The sequence below is a fragment of the Oryctolagus cuniculus genome, chromosome 20, assembly GCF_964237555.1.
Source record: "Oryctolagus cuniculus chromosome 20, mOryCun1.1, whole genome shotgun sequence".
NCBI lineage: Eukaryota > Metazoa > Chordata > Mammalia > Lagomorpha > Leporidae > Oryctolagus > Oryctolagus cuniculus.
Window position 1 is genome coordinate 21683470 of NC_091451.1, and position 13692 is coordinate 21697161.

The following is a 13692-nucleotide window of genomic DNA, read 5'->3' on the forward strand; positions in this document are numbered from 1 at the left end:
ATGGGTCACTCCCCAAATGGCTGCAATGGCTGGAGCTGAGCCCATCCAAAGTCAGGATACAGGAGCTCCTCCAGGTCTCCCACATGGGTGCAGGGGCCCAAGGACTTAGGCCATCTTCTACTGCTTTCCCAGGCCATAGCAGAGAGTTGGATTGAAGAAGAGCAGCCGGGACTAGAACTGGCTCCCATATGGGATGCCGATGCTTTAGGCTAGGGCATTAACCCACTGTGCCACAGTGCCGGCCCCCAGAGATGATTTTATTACTATTATTGACATTGTTATTAGTACTGTTATTTTAATGTGAGAAGCAAGGTGACAGGGAGCGAGCTCTCTTCTGCTGGTTCACTCCCCAAATGCTCTCAGAGACTGGGTCTGGGCCAGCCTGAATCCAGGAGCTGGAAACTTAATCCCAGTCTCCCACTTGAGTGGCAGGAAACAAATCACTTGAGCCCGTAGTTTGAAAGGAGACAGCATCTGGTTCTCTTTCCTCAAATTGAGATTCTAGGGAGGACCTCATGTGGATGGGTTCTTTCCCAGTTGTTGTCTTTCTCCTTTGTAAAAGAATGGCCCACCTAGAATCTGAATGTGAATGCTATCCTTGGGTGTAGACATTTCCAGGGTTCCAAAGAAAGGGACCAAGAGATTGATATCTTATTAAATGCTAGTAATAGCTGGGCAAATCAGTTTTGCATGATGGTGGCTTCTGTTTCTATGCTTTTACTTGAATTAAAGGGTGACAGTCTAGTTGGCAGCTGGTAGATCATTACACATAATTTTTTTGACATATAATTTGGAAGGAGTACGAAAAATTGGAGTCAATGCTATTGACACCTCCTTTCAGTTATTTTTGTTGATGGCAGCCTGGAGAGGTAGTATTGCCTAGCGGCTGGACGCGTAGGCTCCATAGCCAACCACCTGGGCCCAAATCCCAGCTCTGCTGAGGGACTTGAGCAAGTGGCTGATCTGGGTGTCAGTTTCCTATCGGTAAAAAGAAGGTGCCAGTGGCACACACTTCACAGGGCTGCACAGAGGATTTGATACAGCAGGATATAAAGTGCTTACACGAAGCACCTGGCTCCTGGCTTCGGATCGGCGCAGCTCTGGCTGTTGCGGCCATTTGGGGAGTGAACCATCAGATGGAAGACCTTTCTCTCTGTCTCTCTCTCTCTCACTGCCTGTAACTCTACCTGTCAAATAAATAAGTAAAATCTTAAAAAATAAAAGTACCTGCCTTATGGGCTCCATTCAGTGTGTGACTGAGATTTTACTGTGAACAGGTTTTTTAGTGTGTCACAGAAGAGAGAGTGGGAGTAAAGTAGATGCTGCAGCCCTACCTTATCTTAGCAGCATGAAACCCTGGAGAGATACGTGACCTGAAGGAGAGAGAGAGAAGCTAGTCCCATCAGTCTAACGAAGACATGCCAATCCAATCGAGTCTTTGGTCAAAAGCTGTATTTAGTTTATTTCCAGGCCTTGCACCCCAGTTACTCACTTATGCCAGCCAGTTTACTTTGTAGTTACCTTCATGTGCTTTTCTTTATTTTCATGAAATGTGAGCGTTTTCTTGATTTCTCAATTCTCTTGCCTCGTACCCAATCATGGTGTATAAAAACTGGCTCCTGCAGTCTCTGTTGTCAAGTGGTCTCTTCATACTCCTGCGTAATTTTGTATTTTAGTTTTCCTAACATCCCAGGTATCAAATAAACCTTGTGTTCTTCCTTAATGCCTGGAAGATATGGATTTGCTCTGTGAAAGTGTGACTGGAAGCTTGAAGCAAATCAGTTGCATCTATTTTAATAGATATTTAAACAGTCTAACTAGCCCACTCTGGAGTCTACATTCCTAACTTGCGTTAGTAGTATATTATTTATATAAATTGTCTTTTTTTTTTTTTTTGACAGAGTTAGACAGTGAGAGAGAGAGAGACAGAGAGAGAGAGAGATAGAGAGAGAGAAAGGTCTTCCTTTTTCTGTTGGTTCGCCCCCCAAATGTCCACTACAGCCGGCGCTGCACTGATCCGAAGCCAGAAGCCAGGTGCTTCTCCTGGTATCCCATGCGGGTGCAGGGCCCAAGCACTTGGGCCATCCTTCACTGCCCTCCCGGGCCACAGCGGAGAGCTGGACTGGAAGAGGAGCAACCGGGACAGAATCCGGCACTCCAACCGGGACTAGAACCCAAAGTGCCGGTGCTGCAGGCGGAGGATTAGCCAAGTGAGCCACGGCGCTGGCCTATAAATTGTCTTTAAAGTATTCCTGGAGGTGTGTACCCCAGGGATTCCATCTCAGTGTGGACTCAGTCAGTAACAGTTTGTTCAGCGTGAAGTTGGGACTGCAGGATTAAAGTGGAGCATGCACTCCACTTCAGTTGCAGCCACATCAGCTGCAGGCAAGAGCAGATCTTTCACTGGAAAATTTGAATGAGTGGCATCAATCCTGAAGCATTTCTTGAAAGAATTATAATGGTGGGGCGAAAGACGGCCACGCAAGTACTGTCCTGGAGACAAAGCGCAGTCCACGCAGTGGCTACCCAGAGGGGGCAGAGGGCCAGTGGAAGCAGAAGCAGGCCAGCCAAGAGCCAAGATGATGGCAGCGGTTGTGTGGATGCTCAAGGCATTCTGCTCGTCGAGACTGTGGAGAGCCAAGGACAGAGCATCTGCGTATTGTCAGAGTGTTTTAGGAAGCTCAGCCAGTGCTCAGCAGAAGAATGCCTGGGAAAGCTTCAGCAGAGGGTCCTCCACGCGACAGTGGGCGCCCTCCTCCCTCTCATTGAGCAAGGGCAGCACTTACCATTTAATGGGAAATCATTAGACACACATCTCACAATCCTGATTTGGCTCTTTAAGGTTTCTTTTTGTCTCCTAATTAAAAAAAAAAAAAAAAAAAAACTTTAAAGGGCCCCTGCGTTTTCAGTTAGTAATGTAAAACAGACATGGTTCAAGTCTCAGGACCTTAGTTCTTTAGTGGTGGACTAAATGGCTACTGTCATCACTTACAGACGTGTTTTGGACTTGATTGAGCTTATGTTGAGAGATGAAATTTATATTCTTATGTTTATCTTTTAATTAGTTCTTCATGAACATTTTGAAGGGCAACTTTCAGCATACATAAATTATGTGTTACGGAATAAATCAGACTAAGGAATCTATCAGATGAAAATGATTAATATTTATGGGTTCACTAAGTGATACGCTTGGGACAGTGTCATCAGTCACTGCTCTTGTAACTGCCCTACAGCTCTTTAGAATGTGATGACAGGAGCACCTCTGGGTCACAGTTGACTGAAATGGAAGTGATTCTTGATTTTTAGGTCTTATGAACTAACCCGGAAAGACCGACTGTACAAAAACATCATTCGAATGCAGCACACGCATGGATTCAAGGCTTTTCACATCCTCCCTCAGACTTTCCTCTTGCCAGCCGAGTACGCGGAATTCTGCAGTAAGTGGCTCACTGATGACGCTCCTGTCCCCAGCACCTGGACCTCGGGCAAGGCTGCCCCAGCACCTGCCTCAAGTTGTCAGCCAACTGGTGCTTTTTGAATCCTTTAGGAATTTTTAGTTCTCCAGTCAAATGGCTGCAGAGAGAATGTTCAGTGTGGTTGTTTTTTTTTTTGTTTGTTTGTTTTGATTGTGTATCTGTGTGTTTCTTCTTAATGAGCTTTTCAGTATCCTTTATGTAAGGACACGTTGGTGTCACATAAGCATGCCTGTGCCTTACCTGTTTTTGCGTGAATGCCTCTTTTCACTGGGGAGAGTTAGTGCAAGCAAGGACACATGGCAGTTCTGCGTATGAACCACAGATGCTTCCTTTTTGGGGTCCCTTTGCCATCTAAAAGACATTCTTGCCGCCTTAAGGACTCAGGTGATTTCTGTTCTTTGGGGTACAGGTGTCATATATCCGGGGGACCAGTTAGCCATCCCCTGTTTCCTTTGGGTTCAGACCAATCAAAAAGTACACATGGGAGCCAAATAGGAATCTGTCCACTCTGTTGCTGAGAAAGCAACAGGAAAGCATACAACCTAGGTCTAGGTCTAAAATGCTTCTTTCTTTCTTTCTTTCTTTCTTTCTTCTTTTTTTTTTTTTTTAATTAAAAAAAGATTTATTTATTTGAAAGGCAGAGTGACAGAGATAGAGGGAGAGACAGAGAGAGCTTCCACCTTCTGGTTCACTCCCCAGATGCTTGCAACAGCAGGGGCTGAGCCAAGCAGAATCCAGGAGCCAGGAGCTCCCTCTGAGTCTCCCACATGGGTGGCAGGGCCCTGGGGACCTGGGCTATCTTCTCCTCTCCCAGGCACATTAGCAGGAAGCTGAATTAGAAGCCAAGTAACTGGGACTCGAGATGGCACTCTGATTTGGGATGCTGGTGCCACACGTGGTAGCTTAAGCTGCCAGCTGCTCCACGGCACCAGTTCTTGCTTTTTGTTGTCCCTGCAGGGAGAAAACCTGTTGAGATCCGGTCTAGAGCCAACTGTTCAGAAACGTGAAGGCCCAGACGCTCCCTGGCTGCTCCTAGTGCTTAGAGTGTGGGGGAGGGGATGCATGGCACAGGGCTGTCTAGGCTCCAGTGCCACCACTGCCAGTTGCAGTGCTTAGTAGAACTGGAGTTCTGTGACCATGAAGAACCTGAGGATGTGCTGCCCCCTGCAGCCCTTTTCTCCAGGTGGACCACTTTCTCAGCAGCAGGATGGGGTGGCGCCAAGGTCAGAGAAGCTCGGCTTTCCCTGGGACTGGGTTCTGTGGCCGCTCCCATTGTAGGAGAGGCTGAGAGGTGATTCTAAGATGTGAGCAAAATCTGATGTCAGCCAGTGCAGTGCAGATGATGATTTTTAAAGTCAGTAAATTATAGAATCATAGCTTCAGTTACAAGAGACCTTAGCTGTCAGACTAAGCCTCTCATTTTATTTATTTTTAAAGATTTATTTACTTGACAGTCACAGAGTTACAGAGAGTGAAAGAGAGTGAGCGAGCGAGAGAGATCTTCCATCTGTTGGTTTACTCCCCAAATGACTACAGTGGCTAGGCTGGGCCATGCTAAAGCCAGGAGCCTGGAACTCCATCTGGGTCTCCCTGTGGGTGGCAGGGGACCAAGGAGCCGTCTCCTGTTTTCCCAGGCATGTTAGCAGGGAGCTGGATCAGAAGTAGAGCAGCCAGGACTGGAACCAGTGCTCATGTAGGATGTTGTGTCACAGGCATTGGCTTAATCAGCTGTGCCACGATGCTGGTTGCAGCCCCTGTGTTAAAGATAGACTAGATAGAAGCAAACCACCCGTGGTGTCATTTCCTTGCACTCTAGAATGAGGACTGTGATCTCACCACTCCTGGGTCAGTGCTGTTTCTCTTAGACTGAGCATGCTGCTGCTTTAGGGGCTGAAAGACACTTGGCAGTGTTGCGGGACTTGTCTAGAACATCTCCATCCAGATAGGCTGCTGGGACCTCTGCTCTGCCTCTGATTTTTCTTGCTTCCTGCCCACAGTTTCAGGACCTGTGAGAGAAGGTGGTCCTTGCTCTGATTATCACTCCCCACATAGCTACAATAGTTGTGACCTGGCCAAAGCCAGGAGCCCACTCAATCCAAACTCCCACATGGGTGGAAGGGGCCCAGTTATTTGGACCATCACCTCTTCACCTCTGCCTGCCAGGGTGCACGTTAGCAGGAGGCTGGAATCGAGATCGGATCTGAGACTCAAAGTTAGGCACTGATACGGGATGTGGGCTTCCTCTGTGGCATTTTAATCACTGCATCAAGTGTCCACCCTGCTCACTGAGCTTTTTTTTTTTTTTTTTTTTTTTTTTTTAAGTTTGAAAGACAGGTGAGATCAGGTGCAATGGCTGTAGACAGAGTAGCAGAGAGAGGGGGAGAGACAGCTCAAACTCTCGTCTGCTGGTTCACTCTCCAAATGGCTGCAACAGCCAATTTTGGAACAGGCTGAAGCCAGGAGCCAGGAAATCTGAGTCTCCCATATGTGTGGCAAGGGCTCAAGTACCTGGGCCATCATCCTCTGCCTTTCCAGGCACGTTAGCAGGGAGGTGGATAGGACATGAAATAGCTGGGACTTGAACCAGAGAGGTGGCTTGACCTGTTGTGCCACAGTGAAGCCCCCTAGAGGTGTTTTGCTTTGTTTTGTATAAAGTTGCACCAAGGGAAAAGGGCAGAGAAAGCTGGGAAAGAACGGACAAAGAGATTTTCTTTTCTCTTCCTGGCAAATGCTTTGTGACATTGACAAAGTCAAGTTCCTGTTGGGAGGCCTTGAGGAGACTGGCTCACGGCAGAGGGAGAGGAAAGAACAGGAGGCAGAAGGTGCTGGCGTCGGAGGAGAGGAGCTGTGCCAGAATCCCTCCTCCTGAAGGCTTGCCTGTCGTGAGCGGGGTTTGGAGAGGGGGAGGTTGGTGTGCTTGCCCTGGGCAGGGGCGGCTCTGCACACAGGTAGGAGTACTTGCCTCTGCATCACTCAGCAGGAACCGCAGGGAACTTCACTGCGTTTTGCTGTTGTGTTCGCGACAGAACGCTGCACATGTCCTGGCGCCCAGCAGCCTAGGCGCTTAGGAAGCAGGAAGCCTTGGGATCCGCTCAGAAGCACGTGCACGTACCTGTCTCTCCACACTCAGCTGTACTGCTCTTTCACTTCTGAAAAATACTTGTGTATGCCTATACTTCTATTTTTCAAAAAGCTTTTTATTTCAAAAATATTTTTTTGAAAGGCATAGTAACAGAGAGAGGGACATGCACACACTCATACACACACAAAGAAAGAGAGAAAGAGAGAGATCTTTCATCTGCTGGTTTACTACCCAGATGGCTGCAGTGGCTCAGGGTGGGCCGTCTGAAGTCAGGAGCCTCAAACTCCATCCTGGTCTCCCATATGGATGGGAGGAACTCGAGTACTTGAACCAGCATCCAGTGTTTTGCAGGTGTGTTAGCAGAGGGCTGGATTGGAAGCAGAGCAGCCTGGACTGCACTGGTACACCCATATGGGATGTCGTCATTGCAGGAGGTGGCTTAACTCACTGCACCCCAATGCTAGTCTCCACAAAATTTATTTTTTAAAAATGTTTACTTTTTTAAAAAAAATCTTTTTGAAAGATGGACAGGGGGAGAGAGAGATCCATCTTCCATCCGCTGGTTCACTCTCCAGATGCATGCAGTAGACAGAACAGGTCCTGAAGCCAGGTGCCTGCAACTCCAACTGGGTCTCCCATGTGGGTGGCAGGGGACCATGTACTCGAACCATCACCTGCTGCCTCCGGGGTGCACATTAGCAGGAAGCTGATCAGCAGCGGAGCAGCTGGGCCTAGAACCAGGCAGTTGGATCTGGGATGAAGTCATCTCACGTGGTGTCCTAACCGCTGCACCACACGCCTGTTCCAGTCTCTCTTCTTTCAGAGAAGAAGAACAAAAAGAAGAAGAAATTATATAAACTCTTGTCATCGTTCATTCCTTCCTGCTTTGAGATGGTAACCGCTGTTGCCGCCTGAGTCTCTCATCACAGCTGAGAGGTAGTTGTGAGTTAGCCTCTCTCCAGGCCGGGATGCGGGAGTTCAGCAGCACCATGTCCTGTCTCTGCTGCTCTCGCCTGTGCTGTGGCATCCCTAAGTGGAGGACGGGACCCCCTGCTTCTCCCCAGATCACTTACAAGCCTTTGCACGTCTTCCTAGCAGTTGTCTGCTTTTTCTTCTCATGATACGGTGCAAGGGTGAACCTGGGAGAGGAGCAGAAGCAAATGGCACCTGTCACTCACTTGTAGATTCATTTTCCTCTTCTTGTGCGCTTTGCTGGGGTTAAGGCAGTTTTGTTCTTATTAAACTCTGAGGGATTATTTAGGGAAAGTAACCCTAGTAGAAGGTCTAGCTTTGGTCTGATTTTTGGAGGGCCTGCAGTTAGCACAGGTGAGAATTTCAAAGATCCATCATGACTGTGAGAGTAACAGACCATCATCCAGGTGTGCACTGTGTTCTGTATTTACCCCCTCATTCAGGAGAGAGGGGAAAGGGCAGAAGAAATAATTGTAATTTGCTGTTTTCTTTTCTCCTTCTCTTCATCCCGAACCCTCCCACCTCATGTTTATTTATTTTAAGCCACATCTAAACATACAGGTAATTCTAGCTGCTGCACTCCAGTTAGAAATTTGGAAGATTCTTTAAGATACCTGAGTTAGGTAACCAGTGTTGAAATTTAAGATAATAAACTCATGTTCCTTCTCTCTCTCTCTGTTTCTTTCTCCCCTTTTTTTTTGTCTCCCAATGTTTTGAGCAGATTCATATTCAAAGGACCGGGGACCTTGGATAGTAAAACCAGTGGCCTCTTCCAGGGGGCGAGGCGTCTACCTGATCAACAATGTGAGTATGTGGCGGAGGGCAGCCCTGCTACCTGCGATTCCTTCCCGTTAAGAACAGGTGTTCCTTCTGAACTCTGCACTCAGAAGTGTGTCGAGCATGGGTGTGTGTTCCCTGGTGTTCACCTTACTGGCCTTGAAAAGTCACTGGATCAGATTTTGAGGGAGGATGGCCTTTTGTGTCAGCAGCTTTCAACGTATTGTCATGTCAGTTCCTCAGCACTAGTGCCAGTCGGTAGCCTGTGTAGTCAGTGTCTACTTGAACCGAGCCGTGGGCACCTGCTCTCAGTCCTGTGGCCACCTTGCTGCCGCTGCAGCCTCTCCTCTCTCCTCCCTCCCTCCCTCCTTGCCTTCCTTTGATTCTTCCTCATCCTCTTCTTTTTTCAAGAGCCGTCAGTATCTTGAGATTTTGCAAAATTCTTACTAAAAGTTGTTTTTAGGGACAGGCATTTAGCTTAGTGGTTGAGATGCCAATTAAGGTGCCTGCATCCCACGTCAGGGTCCCGGAGTTTGATCCCCAGCTCTGGCTCCTGACTCCAGCTTTCCGCTAATGCAGGCCCTGAGAGGCAGCACTGATGGCTCAGGTACGGGGGCTCCTGCCGCTCTCATGGGAGTGAGTTCCCAGCCCTGGCCATTGTGGGCATTTGGGGAGTGAACCAGCGCAACAACCATGTCTGTGTCTGTCTCTCTCTTTCTCTGTCACTCTGTTTTTCATATACATTTAGAAATTTAAATTAATGCATGCATAAATGGAATAGATATGAAGAGTTCATAAAATCAAAACCAAACTCCAGTCTCAGTCTCTAGACTTGGAATAGTGTTAGGACCTTGAGAAAACTGCCTTGTTTCCTCTTTCCTCGGCCTTCCGTTGTGTTTATTTACTCCCAGTTTGACATTTCCTGCACTCCTGGAAGATGTGCTCCCCAGAGCAGCGTCCTTAGGCTTGGCCACTCGGGGTTCTGGGAAGGCCGTGGGTCAATTATCTGACTCTGAGCCCTGGCGTGGCTGTGGGCTTCTTGTCTGTGGCCTGTGCCCTTGGGTCCTAGCAGCGGCCTCCTTGGTATGCTCACCCTCACCCCCGATGTTTTGCGCTGGGTTTGCTCTGCTCTGTTTTCTCATTCTGATCCTGTCTGCTTTCTGTCTTCAGGATTTCCCTCACACGTGGGTCTGTTCTGGCTCCTTTTGCTTTTTTTTTTTTTCCTGAGCCTCGTTATCATTTTGTTCTTTGGAAAAACTCCTTTCTGTCCTTCCAGTGGCGCTTGTGAGGGCGGGGGAAGTAGATCTCCGTGTCTGTGGCCAGGGCTCCGTCCTGAATTCCCCAGTTATCTTTAGGTATTTCCTAAGTGTGCAGAAATGAGCCTTCTGAGGGGGTCTTCCACGTTGGCATTTCCTTAAATTCAGTCTGGACTTGAAATGGTCCAGTAAACAACGAGGCCCAGGCCTTTCATCTTTCATGCTGAATGAACGCAGGGTCCGGCTCTGCTGCAGCCTCAGGCCTACCCGACCCCACTACCTGGGATGCTTGCATGGCCTCCCCCAGCTCTCATGTGGTACAAAGGCCGTCTGTGTGCCTGGCTCTCTGTTTTCTTGTCTGTGCTCTGACCTTGATGTGGTGGCTCCTGTACCCCAGATTTCCTTCTGCTTTGTGCCAACAGTGCCAGTGTTGTTTGAATCTTGCAGGTGGTACTCACTTGGGTTCAGGCTTTCGCTGCCAAATGGAACTGTGATTGAAAAGTCAACTGCTGGCTGGCGCCACGGCTCACCAGGCTAATCCTCCGCCTGTGGCGCCAGCATCCCGGGTTCTAGTCCCGCTTGGGGCACCGGATTCTGTCCCAGTTGCTCCTCTTCCAGTCCAGCTCTCTGCTGTGGCCCAGGAAGGCAGTGGAGGATGGCCCAAGTGCTTGGGCCCTGTACCGCATGGGAGACCAGGAGGAAGCACCTGGCTTCTGGCTTCGGATTGGCACAGCGCACCGGCCATAGCAGCCATTTAGGAGGTGAACCAATGGAAGGAAGACCTTTCTCTCTGTCTCTCTGTCTCTCTCTCACTGTCTAACTCTGCCTGTCAAAAACAAAAAACAAAAAATCAACTGCTGTACATGCTTGCTTTTTATTTTCTTAGACGTGAGTCAGACGGAATCGGATCTATTCCCAGCTCATCTGGGACAGTTTTCTCTTGGAATGCTCTTTTGGCCCTCGTGATTTGCTGTTTGAAAGTGAACATCCTTAAGAGCAGGAAAACTAAACTTTCCTTTGTGGGCTTGAGAACCCAGAGCCTCAACTCCACTGGGTGTCTGGTGTCCAGTGAGTCTCCCAGAGGGGACAGCTTGTCTTTGCAGAGTGCACATCTGGCCGGCTGTGTGCATCCCTCTCCGTCTCTGTTCTCCAGGGCTGCGTCCCTGAGCCCTACACAGATCAGAGCAGTCCCAGGACCTTTTGCCTCCCTTCCCCCCCTCCCCACGAAGCCCTGGAACGAATCTGACTTTTTCAGGTATTTAGCGGAGGTGCCAGACAGAAGCCTGGGAAGACGCCAGCAGGCATGAGGGGAGCTGGCAACATGTGGACATAATGGGAAAATATTCCCTTTTCACCCCAAAATGAATTGTATCACCTTTTACCCAGACCTACAAAATGTGTGGTTAATACTCATCTCTCCCTGCACAGAAGGCCTAACCATCGCTTCTTTTCCATACCTGGATCCCTTCCCATGGAATATGTGACCCATTAGCCAACTGGATGAAGTAACTCTTTCCAGGGCTGCTGCCTGCTTTCATGCTTGAGGGGGAGGGAGGGGGAGCACTGAGGCGGAGGGTCTGAGCAGCAGTGCCGTGAGTGGGTGAGGGCCTTTGGCAGGGGGACGGACTTAGGTGTGAGGGCCAAATGAAAACATCTTCCCCTGTCTTCCCGCTGCTCGGGGAGGCCTCTTATTAACACTTTCCTAGGACAGTCAGAACTGCGTGGAACATATCCCCCAGAGCAACTTTTACCAGTACGAGAACGTGGCAGAAAATGGAAGAGAGAGCCCTAGAGTGTGTCATCCCGAGGAGAGAAGTGAGGATCCTGGGATGGAAGCCGTTCTGCCGCTGCCTGACGTGGTTTCTTCCTGATGTGCGCTTGAACTCGAGAATGCGGTATAAAGGAGCTAAGCGGTGCTGGCTGCGGCCCCTTCAGTAACCGTGACTAAATGCCATGTTTCCCCAATTTAGTTCATTCAAATCGAGGAGGAGAAAGACCTGGTGTTTTCTGATTAAAGTATGAATTCGAGTATGAAAGTCACATTCAGTCATCCTTGTCTCACACATTATCTATGGTAAATGTAGTGTTCATCTACTCCCAGAGTTAGAAATTAAATGTTAAAATTGTAGAAGAAAAGGATCCTTTGGGCAGTATTTTTGTAATGTAGGTAGAAAAGGGAGCTAAAGACAGATGAAGTTACCTAGGTAGTGTGTTTGTGCTGTGCGTACTCAGAGGGTAAGGCTGTGCACTGAGGAAGGGGAGGGAGGAAATGGCCATGTTCATTTGATTGGCAGGAGGATGGAGTTAGGTGTGAGGGCCAAATGAAAACATCTTCCCCTGAATGAGGAACGGTCCCAGAGTCTTCTCTGGTTCCCAGGAAAGTTGGGTGGTCATCTCTCTATTGTAGCCTATAGATACTCAGTAGGAAGAGGCTAGAGTTGTTTAATTTAGCTTAGTGCTCTGTTCAGTGATTGTATCAATTTCTTAAGATTTATTTGAAAGGCAGGGATACAGAGAGAGAGGGAGAGAGAGAGATTGATCTTCATCTGCTGGTTCACTCACCAAATGGCTGCTATAGCTGGGTCTGGGCCAGGCTGAAGCTAGGAGCAAGGAGCTTCTTCTGGGTCTCCCATATGAGTGCAAGGGCCCAACTACTTGGGCCATCTGCTGCTGTGTTATCAGGAACTGGATTGGAAGCAGAGCAGCCGGGACTTGAACCTGTACCTATGTGGGAGGTTGACACTGTAGGTTGAAGCTTAACCTTCTATGCCACAGTACCAGCCCCTCACTTTTTTTTTTAATGATTTATTTATTTATTTGAAAGAGTTAGAGGGAGGGAGGGAGGGGGAGAGAGAGAGAGAGATCTTCTATCCACTGATTTACTTCTCAAATGGCTGCAAGGGCCAAAGCTGGTCCAGACCGAAGGCAGGAGCTTCTCTCGGGCTTCCACGTGGGTGCGGGCGCCCAAGCACCCGGGCCATCCTCTGCTGCCCCTCCAGGTGCATTAGCAGGGAGATGGATCAGAAGTAGAGTAACCGGGACTCAAAGCAGCACGCATATGGGATGCTGGCACTGCAGACAGCAGTTTAACCTGCTACACCACAACACTGGCCTCTGTATCCCATACTCATTAAGGTGACTCAAAATAGAGCGGTTGTGCACAGTATCATGAAATGTACAGGAGCCAGGAAAAGCTTACGTCCACTGGGGATGAAAAGTACTGGTGAGTGGTGTCCATCTGATGCATTGAAGTGGGCTGGGGAAGCTGTGTTCCGACGTGGAGATAGCAACAGCTGGAAGTAAGAGGGGAATCTCATTACCCCGACTCTGGAGTTGCTCATTGTGGGTGTGGGTAGTGTTATGGGTCACAAAATTATCCTTATTTTAGGGACAGCTGTAGTACTTGGGGAGGAAATGCATTGTCACAAAACTAGGGTTTCATACTTTGGGGAAAATTCTTCTGGATTGGAATGTTGGAGAGAGGTGTGTATAGGGCCTAAAAGAGAAGTCTCTGGGGCAAACCGCCCGGCATGCAGTGCCGCTCTTTTAGCTGTGTGACTTTGATTGGGTTCCTAACCCTCTCTGATTCTTTCCTCACCTATAAAATGTGTTTTTTGCTCTATTTGTCCTACAGGGTGGATAAAAATTAAATGAAATAGTACTTGAGACATATTTCAAATAGTAGATGGCACGTAGTAAGTGTTTAGTATGTTTATTAGAGTCTAATTGTTGCTGTAAGGGTTAATGGTTACTTCTGTTGCTGTTACCATCGCTATTCCGGTCATAATCATTATTGTCACTTCCTGTTTGGAGCCCGTTTGTCCCACATGGACCCTGTGAGTCCCAGCTGAGTTCCCTGTCTGAATCTAATCACACAGGGAGTTGTTCTGTTACAGATACTTTAATCTCACTGTTTGCTTAATCTGGAACCCACGGTAGCTTCCTGCTTCCTACCTCGTTACATCTACACCCCCACTGCCAGGGGTTCCAATCCCTTTGCAGTGGCGTCCCTCTCTCCTAGTTGCCTAATGGCCTCTCACTGTTTCTCATCCAGAATTCTAGCTCCAGGTCTATGACTCTGCCACCTCCCCCCCCCACCTTCTCCTGCACACGGTCCAGGCCAGCTTCC

At 48.6% G+C, this 13692-nt stretch overlaps 1 protein-coding gene across 13 annotated transcripts in view; it reads left to right on the forward strand.

The window, feature by feature from the left end:
* Positions 1-13692, forward strand: part of TTLL5 (tubulin tyrosine ligase like 5) — a 278126-nt gene that overhangs the window by 32757 nt on the left and 231677 nt on the right. For all 13 annotated transcript variants that reach the window (XM_017349414.3, XM_008272017.4, XM_008272023.4 and 10 more), the window contains 2 exons: positions 3307-3437; positions 8252-8334. In XM_017349414.3, the coding sequence (XP_017204903.2) occupies positions 3307-3437; positions 8252-8334 (214 nt within the window). The remainder of the gene's footprint in view (positions 1-3306; positions 3438-8251; positions 8335-13692) is intronic.